Below are 24,338 nucleotides of genomic sequence, written 5' to 3'. Positions count from 1 at the left end.
GGAAGAGGACTCTGATCCCCCAGAGTCACATTTACTACTCGAGCCAGGTCAGACTTGTGAAGTGGAAGCCCAAAGAGGTGAGGAGCGCCTTTGAGGCCGTAAGTGTGCCTGCACTCCCCATCAGTTATCTTTCCTAACCACCTTGCCATATAGATAGCAGGATATCACGAGTCCCTTAGATTGGAAGTATCAAGGACAGAAAAACTGGTGAGATGCTGCTTACCCACATGAACATCTAAGCATCCCTCATGCCTGCCTTTGTGTTTGACAAGTAAGTTTACCAGGGTAATTTATCAGGTGTCGATACAACTCTACCAGGAACTGGGTGAGGAGAAGGTGTAGGTAGCTAGCTTTTTTTCTTTTCTTTCTTGAGGAAGATAAGCCCTGAGCTAACATCCACTGCTAACCCTCTTTGCTGAGGGAGATTGGCCCCAAGCTGACATCTGTGCCCATCTTCCTCTATTTTATATGTGGGATGTCTACAACAGCATGGCTTGATAAGTGGTGCATAGGTCCATGCCCGGGATCTGAACCCTCGAACTCTGGGCTGTTGAAGCAGAGTGTGCCAACTTGACTGCTATGCCACTGGGCTGGCCCCTAGCTTTCTTGAAAAGTAAAGATGTTGGCACTGAAGTATTCAGGATGACAGTCTAAGAGAGGCTCCTATCAATCTTAGTACAGGTATAGAGGAGGGGCAATTGAAAGACCACCAGCTGGGCTCATTCTGCTGGTTACCTAGGCCACTTGGCCTCCATGTGTACAGGGCAGTTCCTAGCTTTGAGTTGACTGTTTCTTCCTCCAGGTCCTTGGTGGGGTGGAAGTTGACTACAGAGGCTGTCCCTGGTACGGGAGAGCAGTTGAGTTTAATGTGGAGCTGGCAGCATCTGTTCTTGGGTCCCACAAATCCTTGTACACTGGGGGCATGGGCATCGTGGTGCATCTTAAAATGACAGTTGCAACTCTTCCTACACCACTTGGTACTGCTGCTACACCCAGAGGACCGTGACTCTCCTGACCCCCATCCCTCATTTCTCTTCAAGTCAAGTCATGTTGCTTCCTTTCTCCTCCCCCACAGGGTGATGGGTAACTATGGGCCTGATCTCTGAGGTCATGCAAAGAATGCCAGCCAGCCTTGGGGGTGGGTTACTAGTAGGAGGAATGAGTATGTTAAGATGCTTCCTCCCTCACCCCTGCCTCTTGCTTCCCCAGTCCTGCAGTTAGATCCCATTGCTCTCTGTTGCCCTGGTAACCAGCTCAGCAAGAAGAAACTCAAGCTCAGCAAAGCCCCCAGGTTCTCTCTGCCCCTCGCCCCAGTCTGCCTCTCGGTGGGCAAAAAGAAGGGGAGTCTAAGGGGCAGAAGGATCATCCTTGGGTAGCCCTGCCCAATCCTCTTCTAGAAGTCCATGGGCTGGGCTCTCAGTTAAAGATTTTTGCCCTGATCTCCTCACAGTTCTGAATCATACCCTCTCCCTCTACTTCTTCCATGATGCCCTGCCAACCCCCGTCCCCCGTGTGGTCAGCACACAAGCTTAACTTGCGGACAACTGAGGACAGCAAGGTCTTAGAATCTCAAAGTTGTCTGCCAGCATCTCCAGCCACTTGGGTTGGGTTGTCCCTCTAGGGCAGTGATTTTCAACCCTGGCTATTTGAATCACTTAGGCATCTTTTAAAAAATACCGTAAACTTTGGCCCCACCTCAAAGATCGGATTTAACTGATTTGGGGTGTGGCCTGGGCATCAACTGTTTCTGAGAAGTTCCCCCGGGGTTCCAGCATGCAGTTAGGGTGAGAACTACTGCTGCTCTACAAGGACCATGACTTGAGGCTGGCTTTCCTCTCTGATTCAAGGTCTAGAAATTAGTGTCTGCCTGATATCCTTGAGTAATTGGAGGGGTGCTGGGGTCCTGCTCCCAAAGCTTCCAGTTTCCAGAAGTCTCTCTGCCCCTTTTATTTCCACCCCCCCACACCCTCCACACTCCCCAATTCTTCCCCCTTCCTAACCGACAATCCCAAATCCTGCCCAGAGAGGAGGTTACCAAGGCAACCAGCTTAATCTGGTAACTGTGGCATGTGCTGGGAGTAGAGCCCTCCCCTCTTCTTATTCGGTTCATAAAATGCCTGGGGAGCACCAAACCACTCCAGCTAGTTTCACTCTTAACCCCAGTGATATTGGGGTATCCAATAAAGGGAACCCAAGAAACTGATACTCAAATCTCTATTCCAGCTTCTTAGCCAAAATTGTGCTCTCTCTTTTTCACTGTCCCCTTTCCAAATCCACAAACAGATGGGTGTGCAAATCTTTATTTCTGTGAACACATGCTCTAGCACATAGGACCAGATATACACACACAGTGACACATGTGTAGTACACACCCTGTTCAGTTCTAACACCACTCCCAGCCTTTAGCATTCCTGTCCCTGCCTGGTTGGTGCACAGTAAACAGGGGTGGGGCATTGTTGAAGGAGCCTCAACCCATCTGGAACCTGGTGCCACTTCCCCACCTTGTTACCTTAACCTTGATGTGCTTACACTGAGCATGTCTTTATACCCCTCCTCCTCCTTCTGGGGGCAGTGTACCCTTAGGTACACAATGCTCCTGGCATAGGCATCAGGAATAAGAACTATTTGGAGTGCAAATTTGGCACCACTTTCCCCACTCCATGGCTATGTCAACTCTAGAGGGGCTCTCTATGTTTGAAGATGTTGGTTGGCAGTTCTGGATCTCTTTACCTATCTCCACAGCCCTGCTTCCTTCTGCTGCCAGCTGGGCTCAGGTGCCCTTGTGCTCCTGGTCTCCTCCCCCCTGCTACTGTCTCTCTCCTCACCCCAACTAGACCTGCCACAACCTGCTTCTCCCTGCCCAGCTCCTATCTGCCTGCCAGTACCTGCCTCTCACAGACCAGGCCCTCACCACCTACCGTGCCTTACCAGAAAGGGCAGATGGGTACTGCCCCCAGTGCCAATGCCAATCCACCTGGGGCCTTCCCAGTCCTTCTTACGGAAGATAAAGAGCACATATTCCTGTGAGTATGGCAACAGAGCACACTATCGGGGTTGAGAGTGATGGACATCCAATCAGCAATCTTTGTAGGCCTCACCTGAGTACAGGTAGGTGAGTTAAGCAGTGCAGGCCACAGACCTGCCCTGGTTCTTTGAAACGATACGAAGGGTCCCTGTAAGCCCCCGAGCCAGGAGTCCCCCTCCATTAGTAAATCACTCCCTCACCTTTGCCATTAATTTCTGGTCTGCTCTGAACCCAAGCGCACTCAACCCATTACTGTTTCCCGCTTGGTCAGCCCCAGCACCCAAATTCAAGCCTCGCGCGGCCAGGGGGCGGGCCCAGGAAGGGCAGGGGCGGGGACTGGGCGGGGACTGGAGGAGGGGGCGCGGCCTCAGTTCTGCCACCTTCCCCCGGGCCAGGAGCGCAGCCGCCGCTGCCGCCGCCGCCGCCGCGTCCTCTCAGTCTTGCGCTCCGCCCGCTCCTTCTGCCGCCGCAGCCCGGCCCAGGAGCGCAAAGCCGGGGGCACTGGCCCCGAGCCTACCCACCTTCGGGCCGCGTGCCGGCTGCAGCCAGTATGGGGGGCCACTAAGAGCGGGCGCTCGTTCGCTCTGGCACCTCCCCCGGCCACTGGCCACTGGACTCCAGCCAGCGAGCCTCAGGCACCTCTGGCCCCCAGTCCAGCGCCTGGGACGGCCCTCCGCTCTGCCCCTCCGGCTCTGAGCATCGTGTCCCCGCCCCCCCCGCCCGCGCCTGGGACACCTGGGTCCCCCGGCGGCCCCGAGGAGAGGGGCGGGGGGGGGCATGAAGCCGCTGGAGAAATTTTTGAAGAAGCAGACGTCGCAGCTGGCGGGGCGAACGGTGGCAGGAGGTCCCGGCGGGGGTCCAGGGAGCTGCAGCGGGCTTGGAGGGGGTGGGGGACCTGGCGGGGGAGGCGGTCCAGCTGGGGGACCGCGGCCGCTGCAGCGGCGTCAGAGCGTGTCTCGCTTGCTGCTCCCAGCTTTCCTCCGGGAGCCCCCCGCCGAACCGGGGCTGGAGCCGCCTCCTGAGGAGGAAGGGGCAGAGCCCGCGGGAGTCGCGGAGGAGCTAGGCAGTGGGGGGCCCTGCTGGCTGCAGCTAGAGGAGGTACCAGGGCCTGGGCCGCTCGGGGGAGGGGGGCCCCTGCGCTCCCCTTCCTCGTACTCCTCAGATGAGCTGTCCCCGGGCGAGCCCCTGCCTTCCCCTCCCTGGGCCCCCCTGGGCGCCCCCGAGCGGCCGGAGCATCTTCTGAACCGGGTTCTGGAGAGGCTGGCCGGAGGGGCCACCAGGGACAGCGCCGCCTCAGGTAAGGAGTCGGCTGGCTCATCCATCCTGGAGTAGGGGGTTGCCACCTGCTTCCTCTTCCTTGCCCTTGGAGAGTGGGAGTGGCTCTAAGCAGAGCCTCGGTGTGGGGTTGAGTGGTCAGCTGAAGTGGGGTGGGGGCCTATAGGAGGAACAGACCCTTCTGCAGAAGAGAAGTGGCAGTGCCACCTTCCTCCCTGTAGCAGCCTCACCCACGGCTGGAGAAGACGCTGAACCTCTTTCTCTCCTTAAGTCACCCCTCCTTTCCCCTGGGCATTTTATGCAGACTCTCAGGGGTCTCAGATATTGACTACCTCCTTCTGTGGCCCAAAATGAGGGCCTGACACACTAAGATGGAAGCTGCCCAGAGCAGCCCAGCGCCACCCCCCCTAGAGTACCCAACCCCTGAAAGATCTTCCAGGAGCCTGATTCTGTTTAGAAGCCCCAGAGCACAGGGCTGGCCCCCTCAGTGGGGCAGTGCCAGACAGGCACAGGGCTCAAGCTGCCTTTTGGGCTCAGGCAAAGGGATGCATTGTCCTTAGCAGCTTGGGCTGGAGGGAGGCGTTCTAATTGGGGGCTGACTCAGAAGGTGTTTGTTGGGGGAGAGTTGGCTGGGCAGACATCAGAGCCCTGCAGCATCCAGGGGGGTCTGAGCCTCTCTAACTCCCGCCCTTCCAGTGGCAGGCCTCAGCACAGGGCCTGTTAAAAAAAACCACACCCTGAGAGGCTTATTCCCTGAACGATGATGCTATTTCACCACTCCTCACCAGCACCCCTACTAAGGGGACTTTGAGGAAACTGAGGCCCCAAACTGCTGGTTAGCGGCCAGCATAGAAGACTTTCGGGTCTTTAGGTCTAGCTCTTGGCATGTCACCAAACCCAGCAGGGTCTGAGGATTGGGAGCCCTGGTTGAGGGCCTGAAGATGGGGATTTCACACTTGGCTCTCAGACTTCTTCAGGGAGCCCTAACCTAGTTGTATGGAATGGGGCTCCACTCCTCTAGATTTTTCTCAAAACCCAGGTCCTCTCCTTGGCTCAGGCTGTAGTTGCCCTGGGGAGCTGACACCTTTTGGATTTAATTAGAAAAATATCAGACACACACAGCTCTCCTAACCATAACTTCCCGCCTACACCATACACCCTGTATCTCTATGACACATTCCCTGGGGAGGCTGTGCGTTGGACCAGAGCCTGCCTTGGAAGGGACTGATGCCAAACTGTAGCCCCCATAGCAGCATCTCTCCAACCCTGCCCCATGTTCCTCTTCCTTTGCTCTGGCTTTGCTCTCTTGTGAATTAAAGAGTCCGTATAGGAAGGATGTTGGGCATCCCTATTTCTAGTTTCAACCCTGGAGCTGGGGGTTGGGGCGGGGGCTCTCAGATTCACTTTATGATCACAGCAGGAAAGGAAAAAGGAGAGGAAAAAGGAGAAACTGTCTTTCCCCTTCTACAGGAACCTGGTGCCACAGACTCTGCTCAGTCTCCCCTGGGGAAGGACTCCTGAATTGATTGTCACTGTATTATCTGCCCTGGCAGGCTGGATCCCTGGAGAAACTGGTTTGGGAAACCCCAAACCAGTCCTAGAGTGGATGAGAATCAGCTTAACCTGCTACTCTGATATTCTCCAATATAACCAATGTTCTCAAGCCATCTTGGTTTCCTCCCAGGGTGTGTGGGAGAAGGGAACTTCCAGAAGGTACCCCCAAACTAGCCAAAGTCTCTGAAACATCTAAGCAGCCCCATATGACCACTGGGCTCTACCCTGACACTCTACTTGTCTCAGGCATATTGAGAAAAGAACAAAGACTCAGGAGTCTGGGTTCTTGTTCCAGCACCAGGCAAGTACCTCCCAGCTCTGGGCCTCGCTTTCTCATTTGTGAAATGAAATAGTTGAAGGAGAGGATCTTGTGTTGGTTCTCCTCTTCCACCTCATGGCTAGAATTGGAGGCCAGGAGATGGTGAGCCACGGGCCGTCAGAAGCCTTGCTTTTGTCCTGGGGCAGTGCCTGGGGACCTGGCCCTAACCTGTCCTGGTGAGGACACCTGGCTCCCTCTCTGTGCCCTACCTGTCTGTGTGTGCCAGGCTGCCCAGCCCCACCCCAGGGCAGGCTGCAAGTCAGGGTGACCTTGTACCTGGCTGACTGGCTGAGCCAGGCCCAGATGGAGGTGTGGTGGGGAAAAGGGTGGTGAGAAGAGCCACTCCCATCTACCCTTCCATCATTAACCCTTCCATCTCTGGGCACTCAGAGGACACAGGTTTTCTACTTAAAGGCTTTGGGATCAAAGAGATGGCAGTTGCTCCCTCTCCCTTTTAATGGGCTGGTTCTCACCTGCCTAGTTGGAACTCAAAGCTGTTAGGTAGGGAGTGAGGAGGAGAGGAGGAATACATAAACACACACACACACACCCTGCTGACCCTAACCTCTGTGTGTGGACGTTCTCTTTATCTAGAGACAATTCTGTGGGCTACCTCTTTTTTCAGGCAGATCTCGAGCTTGGTGTATTATCTGACCAGCTTCCCACACATTGAAGAGAAGTGGGCGTGGCCATGGAAGGGCACCCCCTCCTTCCCTCCAGCTGCCTTGGCAGCTGCCAACCCCACCCCCGCAGCGGCTGCCCAGAACCTTCACACATGTGTGTGTGTGCGCTTGTGCGAAGCATGACAGGGCAGGTGGCTGGGGCTCCAGCCTGGCTAATGAGAACTCAGCCTCAGAGGCAAGAGAGGGGGATGGGAAGTGTCCAGTTGGGTCCTGGAAGTGCCCTCCTGACATCAGTGGCACCAATTGATCTCTACAGATATCCTGCTGGATGACATCGTCCTCACCCATTCTCTCTTCCTCCCCACGGAGAAATTTCTGCAGGAGCTACACCAGTAATATCCTTTTGTAGTGCTTGCAAAAGGGGAGGTCAGGAGGGAGCCACCCTGCCCACCCCACATGTGATGTCAGGCCCTAAGCTCTTCCCTAGAAAGCATACGTGAGTTTCAATTCCAGGCTTTTTACTCACCAGCTTTGTGACCTTGGGCAGATCACCTAACTTCCTGGGGCCTCAATTTCCTCTTCTGTAAAATGGGGGTAAATAGCACCTGCCCTGCCTACCTACAGGAATGCTGTGCAGATCCATCTGATAGCAGATGTGGGAGTGCTCTGGAGACTGCAGAGCCCTGTACAAATGTAAGGTGTCATTATTCTATTAAGAGTGCCTGTTTCCCCACTGAATTGTTGCTCTAAACATCTGGTTGCCCAGTGAGTTATTACGGGGTCTGATGTAAACATCAGGTCATGGCTGTGCTGTAGTAGGGTCTGCTAGAGACCAGCCACTGGCTGGGCTATTCATAGGGTCTCATGTAAGCATAGGGCCTCTCATTGAGTTATTTTAGGACCTAATTGTAAATGTCAGTCTGCTGAATAGAATATCATAGGCTTTCTTAGAAATGCCAGGCCTTACATTGAGGTATGGTCAGGTTTGTGGTAAGCACCATTGGCCTTCATTAGGCTGCTGTGAGCTCCAGGCTGTGGGCCGGCCAGAGGTTGGGTGGGTCCAGGCAGGGTATCCTCAAGTGAAGTTCAAATAGGCAGGAGCTGGATATGGTCAAGTGGGTGCCATCCCTACCTAATCCGAGCAAAAACCTGGGCTGGGGCATGAGGGGGTCTTGGTTCCAGGAATCCCTGGCCTCTTTCTCCCCGGCCCCAAACCTAGAGAATATCTCTAGGAGGTTTAGCCTCCCATCCCCTTCCCAGTTTCCTCAGATCTGCTTGCCCAAGGCTTTTTCTTAACTTAGGGGTCAGCTTTGTTTGGGCAGGAGGCATGGAGGGCCCCGAGGGGCTGGGCCGGAAGCAGGCCTGCCTAGCCATGCTTCTTCATTTCTTGGACACATACCAGGGGCTGCTGCAGGAGGAAGAGGGGGCCGGCTGCATCATCAAGGTGGGCCTGGGGGAAGAGGGCCTGTGGGTGAGCGGGCTATTAGCTCTGGAAAGGGGCCCTTTGAAGGAGCCATACTCCTCAAGCTGGGTATCTGGAAGGAAAACATGCCAGTAGGCCTTAGCTTATATGGTTCTTCTACGCTTGAAGGCATGGGGACCCTGCCCCAGCCCTTGCAGAGAGTGATGCTCAGAATGAGACCCCTGCCGTCACCTTCTCTCCTCCTCTCCCCAGGATTTGTACCTGCTGATTATGAAGGATGAGTCCCTTTACCAGGACCTCCGAGAGGACACACTGAGGCTGCACCAGCTTGTGGAAACAGTGGAGCTAAAGTGAGGGGAATGGGTCGGGGGAGGGGACAGGAATGAGGGCCCCCATGTTCTTCTATTACAGGGCCTGCCTCTGGGCTTTGAGCTCCAATATGGTTTTATTTCAGTCCCTTTTCTTACTGGAGAATAGCACTGTCTCCAGTCAGTTTTTTGTCCATTCTCCTATCCATTTATTTGTCAATCTGATGGGTGTACTGGTAAATATTTAACAACCAGCACTTCAGGAAAAAGAACCCTGATTTGTAGCTTTTGCTGATTCCCATGGTGTAAACTCTCTGATTTCAATCTACCAACGAGCCATCACTGCATGTGAAGTTGGGAAGAGCTGTGCAGTTGCAAGCCATTATATAGTATTTTCACCATATAAGTACAATAGATGTAAATAACCTGAAGAGCACAGATAGTACTAAAACAATTAGGAAACTACTTTTTTGGTAATAATTTGACTGTACGTTTATAAAACATATATATATATTTTTTTAATGGCTTTGATATATATATATGATGATATATGAGATATATATGTGTATTTATTTATTATTACTACTTTTAATGGCTGTGTTTAAAAACCAGTTGGCAAAATTCCCCAAAATGTAACAATCTACTCTCATGAGCCAGTGTCAGTGGCTTCAGGACACCACTGCATCCATCCATCCATCCATCCATCCTTCCATCCATTCCTTTGGCCCTTTTGGTTTTTCTCCACTCCATCCCCACCATCACAACCCTCGTTAGGCCTCATTATCTCTCACCTGGATTATTGCCACAGCCTCCTATCAAGGGCTTCAGCTTATGGTCTTGTATCTTCTCTCCCTTCTTACGCTGACACCAGAGAGATCTTTCAAACTCGACAACAGAATGCTTCAGTTTCAGAAACATCCATGGCTCTCCATTGTCTACAAGACAAAGTTGCAACATCCTAACACAGCATTCAATGCCCTTCGCTTTCTGCCTTCTGCTGATCTTTCCCATCTCATCTCCCACACCCCCCTCCACCCATGACACTCCCTATACACCCCACCATTCTCTGAACTCCTGTGCTTTCCCAGCTTCCCTGATGTCATTTATATGGTCCACTCCAGAAGGACCTCCTCCCATCCCCTTCTCTTCCTGTTGTCCTTCAAGGCCCAGGTCAAATGCCATCTTCTTAATGAAAGTTCCACAGATCCTCCCTTTAGGAGCAGCTTTCTCCCTCCTCCATACCCAACATAACTCTCCTTGTACCTTTGTTATATCACCTAACACCTCCTGCCTTGTGTTAGAAGTAGCTGTATGCACGTCTGTCTCCTTCGCAGACTGTGAAGTTCTTGTTGGCAAAATTCAGCAAACAGCTGATGACCTACACTTACCATGTGCCAAGCAGTGTGCTAGGCCTGGAGGATGAAAAGAAATTCAGTAAGAACTAATCCCAGCCCTTAAAACTTCTCAATCCTGTAGAAGACATAAGACAAACACATAAACAAATATTAGCCCAATGTCCTATAGCAGTTGAGGCAAAAAAGTGACCTTTCCTGGTAGGTGGGGTGGATCAGAGAAGAATTCATGGAAGAGGTGGCATTTGATTTGGGTCACTTGGACAGTTGTGCCATGCTGGTCATTGTCCTCTCTTCTGACCTCCTTCACCACTTTCTGAACCTGGTGCTGGTGCAGCCTTGACCCAGTTCTGATATCCCTGCTTGATGTTGCCTGCCTGGTGCTCCATATGCCTGGCAGGGCTCCCTGATGCCCAGCTGTGTCCATGCCAGGATCCCAGAGGAGAGCCAGCCACCCAGCAAGCAGGTGAAGCCACTTTTCCGCCACTTCCGCCGAATAGACTCCTGTCTGCAGACCCGAGTGGCCTTCCGGGGCTCAGATGAGAGTGAGTATGGGCATTTGGAGGGGCAGGGCTTCCTGAATGGCTCAGGGGCCCTGTGGGGTCTCTGGGTCTTAGGCCTCCTCTGTGGAGTCTCCTTGTGCACTAGAACCAGTCCTTTTCACAGCATCTTTTTCAGAGGCCAATCAATTTAGGGTTAGGGGTGGAGTGGGTGGGGAACAGATGTGCCCTGGAGGGGACTGTGCCAGTGTTGCCATGCTGCCCTCTGATGAAAAGCCACCTTCTTCTGTCTGTCCAGTCTTCTGCCGGGTCTACATGCCTGACCACTCTTACGTGACCATACGCAGCCGCCTGTCAGCGTCTGTGCAGGACATTCTGGGCTCTGTGACGGAGAAATTGCAGTACTCGGAGGAGCCTGCAGGGCGTGAGGATTCCCTCATCCTGGTAGCTGTGGCCTCCTCAGGAGGTGAGGGTCAGGAAAAGCTGGGCTGGGGGCCACAAGAAGAGAAACTGACAAGTCCAGTGCCCTGGGGCAGGGGTGAAGACTGAATTCTAGGCCTGGGCTACTTGAAGTGTGATCCCTGGGCAAGCCACATGAATATCACCTGGGAACTTGTTAAAAATGCAGTATTTCTGGGGCCGGCCTGGTGGCATAGTGGTTAAGTTTGCACGCTCTGCTTTGGCAGCTTGGGGCTCACAGATTCTGATCCCAGGCGGAGACCTATGAACCGCTCAAGCCATGCTGTGGTAGCATCCCACATACAAAATAGAGGAAGATTGGAACAGATATTAGCTCAGGGCCAATCTTCCTCACAAAAAAATAAAAAATAAATGAAGTAAAATAAAAATGCAGTATTTCAGAGCCCACTCCAGACCTGCTGAATCAGAATGTACATTTTAACAAGATCCCCAGGTGATTCCTATGCACATTAACATTTGTGAGGCACTGGTCCAGGACAGGTGGATTCCAATCTGGGTGCTTGCCTCTTACTTTGGGATCGTGTTCTGGTCCTTTAATTTCCTCTAATACCTAAGGATGCTACGTTTTTGAGGCTAAAGACACAGGATAGGCCTCCAATCCCTGTGGGAAAGCAAAAAGCCTGCAGTGTAGTCATAGCCTTATTTTCCTCTAAGATGGGAAAAAAATTCCTGCTTTCCCAGTGTCACAGGGATGATAGAATGAATCAAGAGCTATGAAAGAACGTTGGGAGCAAAAAAGAGGTTATAAATGCAGAAGAAATCATTTGAAAAGTTTCATATAAATACAGCTTAACCTGGTGTTAGTACGAGTCCCGTTAGTCTAGAACCTGTCCATGCAGGGTTAGGAGCATCTGCATGGGATGGCGACAGTGGCTGGGGTGTGTGGGGGTGCAGGTGGCCCGGGCTGAGGCAGAGCAGCTCCTTCTTCTTCAGAGAAGGTCCTTCTCCAGCCGCATGAAGACTGTGTCTTCACCACACTGGGCATCAACAGCCACCTGTTTGCCTGCACCCGGGACAGCTATGAGGCCCTGGTAAGAAGTTCACAAGGCCTTGGCTGGTAGCCAGGGCTGGGAGGGGCTGGGAGCAGAAACTCACAAGCCCAGGGTGGAGCCAGCCCCTGTGTCCCTGCTTGCCACCAGGTGCCCCTCCCTGAGGAGATCCAGGTCTCCCCTGGAGACACAGAGATCCACCGGGTGGAGCCTGAGGACGTTGCCAACCACCTTACTGCCTTCCACTGGGAGCTGTTCCGATGTGTGCACGAGGTAGAGACTGAGGCCTGGTGCAGGGCTGGGGGCCTGGAGGGAGAAATGTGCCAATGCCGGGGCCTGGAGGGAGGCAGTGTCTGCAGCCGAACTTCCTAGTAGGAGTGCTCACTTGCAGCATGCCTTTGGGCAATGCAGTTATAACCTCTCTAAGCCTTTGTCCCTTCCTCTGAAAAAAACAATAAACAGATAGACCCCCTAGCAGAGTAGTTCAGGGCCCAAGTGAAGCTTACACAGAACCTGATCCATAGTATTTTTAAAATATTCACTATTAAAGACATCAAATAAGGCAGCGACAATAATGTCTATCAATTGGCTGCCTTGAGAACAAGTCAGCCTCTAGCAAGGGCGGGGCACCTAGTGAGTGCTCCATAGACGGTAGAGTATTATTAATGTTGGTTGTTTTTTTCCCCATCTCTGCTGCATCCTGTCCTGTCCTGGTTTGTTCTATTTTCTACCCCTCCCGCCCCCGCCCTCCTGCCGTTCTCTCCTCACCGCCTTGCGCTGCCATCTTCCCACCCACACCCCCCACGCCCTGGCGGGCCCTCCGCCACCGTGGGTGCAGCTGGAGTTCGTGGACTACGTGTTCCACGGGGAGCGCGGCCGCCGCGAGACGGCCAACCTGGAGCTGCTGCTGCAGCGCTGCAGCGAGGTCACACACTGGGTGGCCACCGAGGTGCTGCTCTGCGAGGCCCCGGGCAAGCGCGCGCAGCTGCTCAAGAAGTTCATCAAGATCGCGGCCATGTGAGTGCGGCCGGCTGGCGATGGGGGAGCGCGGAGGACGGGCGGCCGCCGCCGCCTGACCGCCCCCTGACCCGGCCTCGCACCCCTACAGCTGCAAGCAGAACCAGGACCTGCTGTCCTTCTACGCTGTGGTCATGGGGCTGGACAACGCTGCTGTCAGCCGCCTGCGGCTCACCTGGGAGGTGATGAGAATTCTTCCCTCTCCTCCGGTCTGTGCTGGCCCCCTCCGGGGATCTTGGCCTCCAGCCTCAGTCTTGACACCCTGGGCTCACCCGATGCGACCTCCTGGGGCTGCTGCTAGCCTATAGGGAGCATTTGTGCCCATTGGAAGGAGGCGCCCTCTTCTGGCAGATCCGGCCCTAGGGCACACAGCTTGGCTAATGGACCCTGGCCTAGTCCAGATTAGTCCAGAGGCGGAGTCCTCAGCCTGAGTGGGGTCAGACAGCCCAGGCAAGGTCACAGACTCGGCTATTGGATTTCAGCCAACGTTCAGTGAGGCACCTTGTCCGTGGCACGTGTATAAGCAGAAGCCTCCCTTTCCCCCAGAATAATGTATTCCTTTGGGCTACTGCAAGCTCCCCAGACTGAGCGAAGGGCTGACTCTACTTCACCACCAGCCTCCCAGCCCCCTGGGAGACACACATAGGCCCTTTCCACCTCTAACACCTGGGGATTAGCCAGAAGCTCCCGTGAAACCCAAGGAGTTTCATTCTGACATTCCTTTTCTTTCCTTCAAACTCTCTGCAGAAGCTGCCAGGGAAATTCAAGAACTTGTTCCGCAAATTTGAGAACTTGACAGTGAGTAGGTTTGGCTCTTTGATCTGCCTCTGGACTTGTACCCCAGAGACTCTCTGTTCCCCTAAACCTTCTTTCTAGGGCATCCCTCTCAAGGTTTTTAGTGCCTGGGACTCCCCCTCCTCCTCCTTGCCCCACCCTCCTGGGAGGGGCAGAGTGCAACGATGCTACCCCGTTTTCCCTGGAGGAAAGGGGAGAGCAGTCAGGTCCCTCCAGCTAGACACTCATACCCACCCCTATCTGATCGGAGATGTGTCTAGGACAAGTGGATGAGGGAGGGAGTAGGGGATGTCTTTGGGATCCTTTGGGCCTGTCTGTCCCTTTATCCCTCTTCTGTGGAATGCTAGGACCCCTGCAGGAACCACAAAAGCTACCGAGAAGTGATCTCCAAGATGAAACCCCCTGTGATTCCTTTCGTGCCTCTGGTCCTCAAAGGTGAGTCGTTCCCAGGCTGTGCTCTCCTCTCCACTTCTCCTTGCCCCAGTTCCGCCTCTCAGTCCCCTCTCAACTGAGCTCTGAGTGCCTACCTAAAGAGGAACCCCCTAGATTGAGTGGGTTCTGGGGCAGGGGAAGGGCCCTTTGGACCTCCTCTCTTATCCATTTACTTCCCTCCTCATCCCCTAGACCTGACTTTTCTGCACGAGGGGAGTAAGACCCTTGTGGATGGCTTGGTGAACATTGAGAAGCTGGTGAGTGGCACTGCCAGCTCCAGTCCCATGAGCGGGGGGCTGGCATCCTCCCCCTCTCCTGGCACCCCCCTAGAGACAGCAGCCTTCCTCCTTGGCATCCAGCTTGCCTGGCAGATAGATGCCTGACTGTCTCCCTGACTGTCACCCCGCCCACAGGTGGCCAAGCTGACAGGCAGTTGGGGGCAACTCTACCTCCTCTCACCTGGCACCCTGTTACACCTCCTTCTTTGGTCCTCCTGAGACCGTCCAGAATTGGGGACTGGAGGGAGTAAAATCAACTGAGTTTGAGAATGGAGGCAGAGGAGCATGAGAGGGGGAGGGTCTTTCAGTGTCCTTTGTAGGGCTCATTCTTTGTTATCTCCCAGCATTCAGTGGCTGAAAAAGTGAGGACAATCCGCAGATACCGGAGCCGGCCCCTTTGTGAGTACCCAGGGCTCTGAGTGCATTATAGGCAGAGCAGTGGAGTGTTCCGGGGAGAACTCCCTGCCCAAATGTTCTCCATTCTCTCCTTGGCCTCCTTAGGGGCCCTCCTGCCCGACACCTGTCCCAATTCACACCCTTCTCCTCTGGCCCATTTGTGTGTAGAGGAAGAAGGGAGGCTAGGCACCCAATGGGCCTCTCTCTTCTTATGCCCCCAGGCCTGGATATGGAGGCATCTCCCCATCACCTGCAGACCAAGGCCTACGTGCGCCAGTTCCAGGTCATCGACAACCAGAACCTCCTCTTCGAGCTCTCCTACAAGCTGGAGGCTAATAGTCAGTGAGAACAGAGGTTCTGGTCGGCCCCCCACCAGGGTCCTCGGGCACCTGGCACTCAAGCACTTTGTATGATGTCCCAACCCACCTCTGACATCTCTCCCCTGGAGCAGCTTCCCGCCCCATGGGAAGGAGTTGGCTGGATTTACCCCTGGACTCATAAGCCTGTTCATCCTGCTGAAGTCCTCTCCCCCTGGCTCCTTCAAGCCAAAACCACTCTGCTGGTTCCTGCCCTCGAAGGGAAAGGGGGCAGAGAGCTCCTTCCTCTGTCCCCTCCCATGGAGGTCTGTTCTGGAGATGGAGTGTCCGACCTTCTCTTCCCAAGCAGGGAGGAAAGCTGCCCACCCTCCTGTCTCATCGAACAGAACTGTGGGCGGGATTGGCAGCCTTCCTCTCTGCCACCTGTCTACCATCTCCCTGGTCAGGGCTGGGACCCCTGGATGTACCCCCCTGCATATTATATTGCCCTTGTGTCTGCGTGTGTATGTGCGTGTGTCCCCTTTTAAGGAGGAGGAGCGCATCTGGTAATTCAGGGAGGGTGTTGTATGTGCTGCGGGGGAGTCCTTCTGTTTGGTGCTACCCTTGTCCACTCTGCCCCTGGGACAGTGCGGGCTGCTTTCCCCACCCGCACCACTCCCTGCTCAGCTCCTCTGCTGCCCTGCATGCCCAGGCTTGTGGGCGAAGCTGCTTGTGAGGTCAGGGAGCAGCCGCAGGTAGGAGGGGTTACCCATCAGCCCTTGTAAGCTCCCCACTCAGGCCTCTTGAAGGTCCCTGGGTGGGCTCCCACGAGAGGGTAAAAGATGCTCAGGGAAACACGGGCCTAGGCTTCCTACTGGACCCTCCCTCTGCACTGCAGTGAGGTAGGGTGTGGCGGTATCAGGAGTCAGGGGTGCCTGCACTCCTGCTTTTGGGGTGTCTCACTGCTAAGAAGGGAGCTGTCATCCCCTTCTGGCTCTTATATATGACACCAACAACATAGTCTCTATCCTTCTCCCTCTCTCTCTCTCTTTTTTTTTTGGTGAGGGAGATTGGCCCTGAGCTAACATCTGTTGCCAATCTTCCTCTGTTTTGTATGTGGGATGCCACCACACCATGGCTTGATGAGCGATATGCAGGTCCACGCCCAGGATCCAAACTGGCAAACCCCAGGCCACTGAAGCAGAGCACATGAACTTAACTACTACGCCACCAGGCCAGCCCCTCCTTCTCCCTGTCTTGACTCCCCGTTTGTCCTCTTCATCAGAGCTTGGGTGGAGCGGGCCCTTGTACCTGGACCCCTGTACCTGGGGAGGGCATCCCCCAAAAGTGGGGGGAGGAAATGGCGGAGACTGTAAAGGCAAAACTGGACTCTGGCCATGCCTTTGTTACCTCTCTGTCTCCCTTCCCTCTCCCATCACGGGCCTCCAGGGCTGAGGGGTGCAGGGGCTCCTGGCAGCTACTAGGTGGGGTTTCCTGGCGCAGCCTCACCCTCTTCTCTGGCACCACCTCTTTCCCTTCTGAAGAGGCAGCAGCAGCAGCAGCAAAAGCAGCTGCCGCTCCTGCTCTGGAGGTGTATATATTTTTTACCAAAAGCTCTGGAATTGTAAATTTATTTTTTAAAACTCAAAGAGAGAAAGAGCCTTGTATCATATGTAAACAATGTATCATAGGTTATGTTGTACAGTCCCTTTTATACAGCGGTCTGTCTTGCTCCTGCTGCAGAAAACGTCTATGGACTCCCCACCCCCACCCACACATACATGGGCGCTGTCCTCCCCCCCAACTTTGTCCCCTGTAGACAATGACCATGGCCCCCCTCCTGCTCCTGCCTCCTCCCTGCAACTGCTAATGCTCCCTCCTTTCCCTGCTGCCACCCTTCCTCCTAACCCCCCTCAGCAGCCTTCTCACTCCAGCTCCCACAGCCCTCCTCGAACACTGGGGCCCACTGGTTCAGTCTGGCTGCTGCCCGCCCCTAGCCTTGACGCCTGCCCTGCTGCCTCCATGGGGCCTCCTGGTCCCCCCTGGACCCCATTCCTCCCCACCCCGTGCCCCACAGCTTTAACAGAGTGAACCGTGTGTATTGTACAGGCTTGGTTGTCTTTGCAGAAACCTCTGGGTGGAGTAAAAGCCGATAAAGTCTATGAATCAACCCGCCTGCTGTTCTCCATTCTGTTTCTTTGAGCCTGGGGAAGGGCTGAAGGAGGCAAGAGGGGACTGTGCTGGGCCCCTCAGCAGGACTGTTCTGGAGTGACTTTGAAAATGTGGATGAGAGGAAAAGGTGCCAACCTCATGAGACATGTCACATGGAGCCTGGAACTTGGAAGAGTGAATATTTTAGTTGTTCCATGTTCCGGGTGCCATAGATATGTGATCTTGTTTAATTCTAACACTGTAAGGTGGAAGACGGAAGCTGGGCAGTCCCAGCATAAGCTCCAAGTTACAGGGTAAGTGAGGGGGTAGAACTGGGCCCCTAACCCAGATCTGTCCCCTGCAGACAGCATGCATTATTCACACCACCAGTATTTACCATTTACACTAAAGTATGGGGCATCTAGAGCCTAAGCTGCAGGAGACATCATGTACCCAAACAGCTACACACGAGCCCTTGACCTTCCCTCACCCTACATCTGCTATTCCCCAATCTGCTGCATCTTAAAAAACAGTCCTCTCATCCACTCAAGTTTTCTTTTTTTAAAGATTTTATTCTTTTTCCTTTTTCTCCCCAAAGCCCCTCGGTACACAGTTGTATATTCTTCGTTGTGAGTCCTTCTAGTTGTGGTATGTGGGATGCTGCCTCAACGTGGTTTGATGAGCGGTGCCATGTCCGCGCCCAGGATTCGAGCTGACGAAACACTGGGCCACCTGCAGCGGGGCGCGCGAACTTAACCGCTCAGCCACGGGGCCAGCCCCCCGCCCAAGTTTTCAATGCCTCTTTCTCTCCTCCCTCACTCATCAGCCAGTCCCATAGGCTACAGTTCCAGAATATATCCTGGATTGGTCCACTTCTCTGAGACTCCTCTATTACCACCAGTCCAAACCACATTCATATCTTCCCTAGACAACCACACTAGCCTCCTACCTGGTCTTTCGGCTTCTTCTCTCTGACCCACCCCTGATCGCACCAGCTGGTTCTTTACTCTTCAGTTGGGTGTTCTTTTAAAAAGCCTAAATCAGATTATGTATGCACAAAATTGAAAAGAGTGGCAATACCAGGCCTCAGTGAGGAATGGAGCAATTGGAACTTTTATACATTGCTGGGGAAGTGTAAATTGCTGCAACCACTTTGGAAAACTGTTTGATAGTATCTACTAAAACTTAATGTACACCTAAACTATGACCTAGCATTTCTACTCCCAGGTGTATACCCAAGAGAAATTAGTGCTTATGTCTACCAAGAGATATATACAACAGTGATCATAGTGGTTTTATTAATGATAAAGAAATTATTGTTTCTTTGGGGAAAAGCCCAAGTGACTTTCAACAGGTGAATGAATAAATTAATTATGGTGTATTCTTATGGTGGAATCCTATATAACAATAAAAAAGACAAACAACTACTACCTGCATGAATGAATCTTATAGATATAACATTCTGCAAAAGAAGCCAGACACATAAGACTATACACTCTACGATTCCATTTAGGAGAAGTTCAAAAACAGGTAAAATTATTTTGGGGGAATAAATTATGTTGGGGGGGCTACCCCCATGGTGTAGTGGTTAAGTTCAGTGCCCTCTGCTTCAGTGGCCCAGGATCATAGGTTTGGATCCTGGGAGTAGAGCCACACCACTTGCCAGCCACGCTGTAGTGGTATCCCACATATAAAGTGGAGGAAGATCGGCACAGATGTTAGTTCAGAGCTAATCTTCCCCAAGCAAAAAAAAGAGGAAGATTGGCAACAGATGTTAGCTCAGGGCTAATCTTCCTCAGCAAAAATAAATAAATTAGGTTGGTTGAAGTAGGAGCTGTAAGAATGGGACTAGACGCAAGATGATAAGTGCTCAAGGAACAAAGCCCAGGCGATTCACTACTGGTCTGGAGATGGGAGTTGGCACATAATAAGAGAAAATGTTTTGGAAGAGATGACCTAGGCCTTGAAGCAGGCATAGGGCTTGACAGCCAAAATGTGGAAGTGGGAAGTCAGGAGGACAGAGGAAGTAGTATGGGGCTCTCCCCTCATCCCCATCTCAGCCACCGCCAGACTGGTTAGTCATCTGCCCCCTTTCAGGGCTGACGATAAGAGTTGACCTTTGGAAGAGTGTCCTTTGTCACTCACTATGTTTGGCTTTACGTGCATTCTCTCATTTAATCTTCCCAATAAAACCAGGAGGTTGGTTTATCAACTCTGCTTTCCAGATGAGAATTGAGGTCTCGAGAGATTTCTCATCAGAGGCACAGAGAGGCCAAGTCCTCAGCCCTCATCTCACAGCTAGCAGAGATTTGAACCCAGTTATTCTGACTCCAGAGCCCACAGTTTAAGCTCTGCACAATCCTGGAAGCTTATATAGCTGAGGAACATCCACCTTGCGCTCCCCAGGCTGCAGTGGCCACCTGACTGCAACTGGGAGGATTATCTTTCCTGGTCCCTTCCTCCACCCCGCCTGTGTTCTGCCTCCCTGTGAGGAGAGTGGCGGAGAGACACGAGAGGTGGTCAAAGGGCTTTGTGGGCTGTGTGAGGGAGAGGATGAGCTTACTTAGTAGTGTTGTACTTCCTAGGCTGGTCTAGCAATGAACAAAATAATTTGAGCATAATTATATATGTATAACAATTGAAAATAATTTGGAGTGGTCAGAAGACCAGCGTAATGCTCTCCTGGTTGCGGGAGTACATAGAGCGGAGTGTGAAGAATTTAAGCAGTGCCCTTTGAATCCACTAGATGTCACCACAAAGACTACTTTCTCACCACGCTTGGGGATAGCGAGGAGGCGTGGGACGGGGAGAGGTGGGGTAGAACATTTCTTAGGGGGTATCTTGAATCTCTCTCAGAGGGTCTATCCCCAGGCATGAGTCAGAAATCTGATCAGAATAACTTGTATCTTTCATTCTCTTCCTCTCTACTGTCTCTTTCCCATTTAGCATTTAAACGCTCTCAAGTCCCTATTTTTAAAAACACTTTCCTTGACCTTACATACCTGCTACCGCTACTGCCCTGTTCCTCACTTCAGTTCATGGCCAAACTTCTTAAAAGGGTTGGCTCCACAAACTGTCTCCACTTCCTCATCTCCCATTCATTCTTTTTAATTTTGTCATTTCCCTAACTTTTCATCATGAAAAATTTCATACACAGAGAAGTTGAAAGATTAGTACAATGAGTATTTGTAAACCATTCTAGATTCTATAATTAACATTTTGCTAAATTTGCTTTTTTTGGGGGGAGGAAGATTAGCCCTGAGCTAACATCTGCTGCCAATCCTCCTCTTTTTGCTGAGAAAGACTGGCCCTGAGCTAACATCCGTGCCCATCTTCCTTTACTTTATATGTGGGGTGTCTACCATAGCATGGCTTGATGAGCGGTGCCATGTCCACCAGGGATCCAAACCGCCAAACCTCAGGCTGCCAAAGCGGAACGTGCGCACTTACCCGCTGCGCCACTGGGCTGGCCCCTAAATTTGCTTTTATTCTCTCTCTTTCTCTCGCTCTCTCTCTACACACACACACACACACACACACACACACACACACACACACTTTTTCTTTTGCTGAGCTATTTGAAAGTAAGTTGTGAAGATTATACCACTTCACTCCTAGATGCCTTAGCGGGAATCTCCTAACAACGAGAACGTTCTCCTACATATCCACCACACCATTCTCATACATAAGAAAATCAACATGTTTCTATAATATCATCTAATATCCAGCCTATATTTAATTTTCCCAGGTTGTCTCAAAAATATCTTTTAATGAACTTTAAAAAAAACCCTGATTCAATCAAGTTCCACGCATTGCATTTGGTTATGTCACCTTAGCCTCTTTTAATCTAGAACAGCTCCTTTTCTTTTTTTCAATGACATTGACTTTTTGTAGTCTCGGACAGATGTCTTGTAAAATATCCCAAATTTTGACTTGTTCTAATTGTTTCCCCATGCCCCTGTTTACTTGCACCTTCATCCGCTCTATAGAGTATAAGATGTAAGTTCTGTCTAGAGCATTACTGTCCAATACAAATCTAATGGGAGCCACAGATGTAATTTAAATTTTTCTAGTAGTTACATTAAAAAAGTAAGAAGAGGAGCCGGCCCCGTGGCCGAGTGGTTAGGTTCGTGCACTCTGCTTCGGTGGCCCAGGGTTTCTCCAGTTTGGAACCTGGGCACAGACATGTCACCACTCGTCAGGCCATGCTGAGGCGGTGTCCCACATAGCACAACCAGAAGGACCTACAGCTAGAATATACAACTATGTACTGGGGGGCTTTGGGAAGAAGAAGAAGAAGAAAAATGGAAGATTGGCAACAGATGTTAGCTCAGGTGTCAATCTTTAAAAAAAAAACACTTCTTTTTCTCTTTGCAGTTAGTGTGTGATGATTTTTGCATCTTGTGATATCCTGTGCATCCCAATCACTCACTCTTGTTAAACAGTTATTTTAAATTGTGTTGTGTAGTATTTCAATCATACAAAAAGTTTAAAGACTAATATAATGAATACCCGTGTCTCCACCGCTCAGTTTAAGAAATGAAACCCTACCCACCGCTGAGCCCTCTGGTACTGGTCCCCAGTCACATCCTCTTCCTTTCTCCCTAGAGGCAACGACTTTCTTGAGTATGGTATCATTTCCATGCATTTCTGTCAACTTTTACTACCCATATATACATCTCAAAACAATATAGTGTTTTGCATTTTGGGAGGTAACAGTTTTATTGAGATATAATTTACACACACTAAAGTATACAGTTCAATGGCTTTTAGTATATCTAGAGTTGTGGGACCATCACCACAGTCAATTTTAGAACAATTTCATCACCCCAAAAAGAAACTCTCTGTACAAGAACGTTCATAGCAACATTGTTTGCAACAGCCAAAAAGTGGAAACAACTCAATGTCCATCAGCTCATGAATGGATAAACTAAAATGTGGTATATCCATAAAATGGAATATTATTTGGCCATTTAACAAGTGAAGTACTAATACATGCTACGACATGGATGGACCTCAAAAACATTATGCTAAGTGAAAGAAGCCAGACACAAAACGTCATATATTATTTGATTCAATTTGTCCAGCATAGGCAAATCCACAGAGACAAAGAATGGAATGGGGGTGGGAGGAAAGCTGAACTGGGAGAGACTGCTAATGGGTACAGGGTTTCTTTTAGGGCTGATGGAAATGTTCTGGAATTAGATAGTGGTGATGGTCGCACAACATTGTGAATATACTAAAACAGCTCAATTGTACACTTTAAGGTAGTTAAAATGACTTCACGTTATATGAATTTTATTTGCTTAACTTGTAGATACATCACTCCAATCTCTGCCTCTGTCTTCACATGATGTTTTCCCCTGTGTGTGTCTCTGAGTCCTCTCCTCTTCGTATAAGGATATACGTCATATAAGTCATTGGATTTAGGGCCCACTCTAGTCCAGTATGACATTGTCTTAATCTAGTATGACTTTAATGTAACAAATTACATCTGCAAAGACCTTATTTCCAAATAAGGTCAAATTCTGAGGTTCTGAGTGAATGTGAATTTTTAGAGGACACTATTCAACCCACTATAAGATCTTTTGCCCATTTTCTAATTGGGTTACTTGTCTTTTTATTATTGAGTTTTAAGAGATTTTTATATTTGCATGTTTTTAAACTTTATACAAATATTGTCCTACAGGATGTAGTGTTCAGCAACTCTCTTGCCACAACACTTTTTTTCCCCTAAAGATTGGCACAATCTTCTTTTTTTAAAAATCTCTGTTTTTATTTCATGGTAACTGTGTCCTTTTTCCTTTCCCAGAGAATAGATGGCAGCTATTTTCTAAACTCTTCTTTTTTTAAATTGCTTTTTTTTCCCCAAATCCCTCCAGTGCGTTGTTGTATGTTTTAGTTGTGGGTCCTTCTAGTTGTGGCATGTGGAACACCGCTTCAATGTGGCCTGATGAACGGTGCCACGTCTGCACTCAGGATCTGAATCGGCAAAACCTTGGGCCACTGAAGCAGAGCGTGCGAACTTAACCATTCAGCCACGGGCCGGCCCCAACAATCTTCTTCTTCTTTTTTTTTTTTTTCGCTTCTTGTGCTCCCCAAAACCCCCCAGTTGTGAGTGCCTCTTCTTGTGCTATGTGAGACGCCGCCTCAGCATCGCTTGATGAGCGGGCCACGTCCGCGCCCAGGATCTGAACTGGTGAAACCCTGGGCCGCCGAAGCAGAGCGTGCGAACTTAACCACTCGCCCACGGGGCCGGCCCCTCACCTCAACACTATGCTTGTGAGATTCATCCAGGTCAATTTATCTAACTCTAAAAGAAAATATGTCTAACTCTAGTTGTTTGGTTTTATTGCTCTTTGTTTCCCTTTCATTCTTCAACCCAGGGCATGTGGCATCCGCCCTTATTACTCACAGAAACTGTTCTTGTCAAGGTCACTGATGCCCACGTCTCAAATCCAAAGGACAATTATCTTACTCTTCCTCTCTCTGGCATTTGATGTTTCTGACTGTTCTTCATTTTTGAACACTGATCGCTGCTTCCAGGACACTATGCTCTCAGGATTTCCCTCTGTCCTCTCTTTCTCAGTTTCCCTTGCTGGACTTCTCAATCAGCTTGGTCCTTGCGCCGGGAGTTCCTTGGCTCTGTCCTAAGCCATGTTCTCTTCCCGCTATACACCCAGGCTTAGACTTCATCAATATATTTCTGTTTGGGGATCTATTGCTGCAGAACAAACTATTCTAAAGTAAGTGGCTTAAAACAACAACCATTTTATAACTTCTCATGATCCTCCTGGTTGATTGGGGCTCAGCTGGACAGTTCTGCTGTCTCACTTGGGGTGTCTCATGTGGCTGCACTCAGAAGGTGACTGGAGCTGGAATGTCCCAGATGGCTGGCTTACCCTGGTGGTAACAACTGGAATGCTGGCACAGCTGGACTTCCCTTTCTTCACGTCAACGTCGCTCCTTCCAGGTGGTCTCTGCAGCACAGTAAATGATTTCTCACATGGGAGCTTAGGGGGTCCCAAAAGCAAAAGAGTGGAAGCTTCTACTGCATTAAAGGGAGTCACAGGCCAGCCCAGATTCAATGAATACAAGGAGTCCCGGGTTGACGGGGGCTGTCTT

At 51.2% G+C, this 24,338-nt stretch overlaps 1 protein-coding gene across 2 annotated transcripts; it reads left to right on the top strand.

Moving 5' to 3' along the window:
- Window positions 1-3,418: 3,418 nt before the first annotated feature.
- On the top strand, window positions 3,419-17,237 carry RAPGEFL1 (Rap guanine nucleotide exchange factor like 1). Of its 2 annotated transcripts, none has more exons than XR_002811455.2 (15): window positions 3,419-4,322; window positions 7,113-7,191; window positions 8,105-8,240; window positions 8,472-8,569; window positions 10,312-10,424; window positions 10,678-10,845; window positions 11,793-11,890; window positions 11,999-12,121; window positions 12,687-12,865; window positions 12,957-13,047; window positions 13,613-13,667; window positions 14,008-14,095; window positions 14,285-14,349; window positions 14,715-14,769; window positions 14,988-17,237. XR_002811455.2 is itself a non-coding variant. In XM_023652569.2 (15 exons), exons 1-15 carry the CDS (start codon window positions 3,803-3,805, stop codon window positions 15,110-15,112), a joined length of 1,989 nt encoding a protein of 662 aa, XP_023508337.1. In that variant the 5' UTR covers window positions 3,419-3,802; the 3' UTR covers window positions 15,113-17,237. The 2 variants fall into 2 exon arrangements, 1 of the variants encoding a protein (XP_023508337.1); XM_023652569.2 differs by having other exon boundaries at window positions 13,613-13,663.
- The last annotated feature ends 7,101 nt before the right edge of the window (window positions 17,238-24,338 follow it).

This window comes from Equus caballus, chromosome 11 (assembly GCF_041296265.1).
Source record: "Equus caballus isolate H_3958 breed thoroughbred chromosome 11, TB-T2T, whole genome shotgun sequence".
Taxonomy (NCBI): Eukaryota; Metazoa; Chordata; class Mammalia; order Perissodactyla; family Equidae; genus Equus; species Equus caballus.
Note: the sequence above shows the minus strand (reverse complement) of the source record. Positions and strands in the feature narration are given on the sequence as shown.

Coding starts and splice junctions, on each gene's coding strand:
- RAPGEFL1 (XM_023652569.2), top strand. CDS start 3,803: ATGAAGCCGCTGGAGAAATTTTTGAAGAAGCAGACGTCGCAGCTGGCG. Junction 7,192..8,104: donor CTGCAGGAGCTACACCAGTA/ATATCCTTTTGT, acceptor CTTAGGGGTCAG/CTTTGTTTGGGCAGGAGGCA. Junction 14,350..14,714: donor TGGTGAACATTGAGAAGCTG/GTGAGTGGCACT, acceptor GTTATCTCCCAG/CATTCAGTGGCTGAAAAAGT.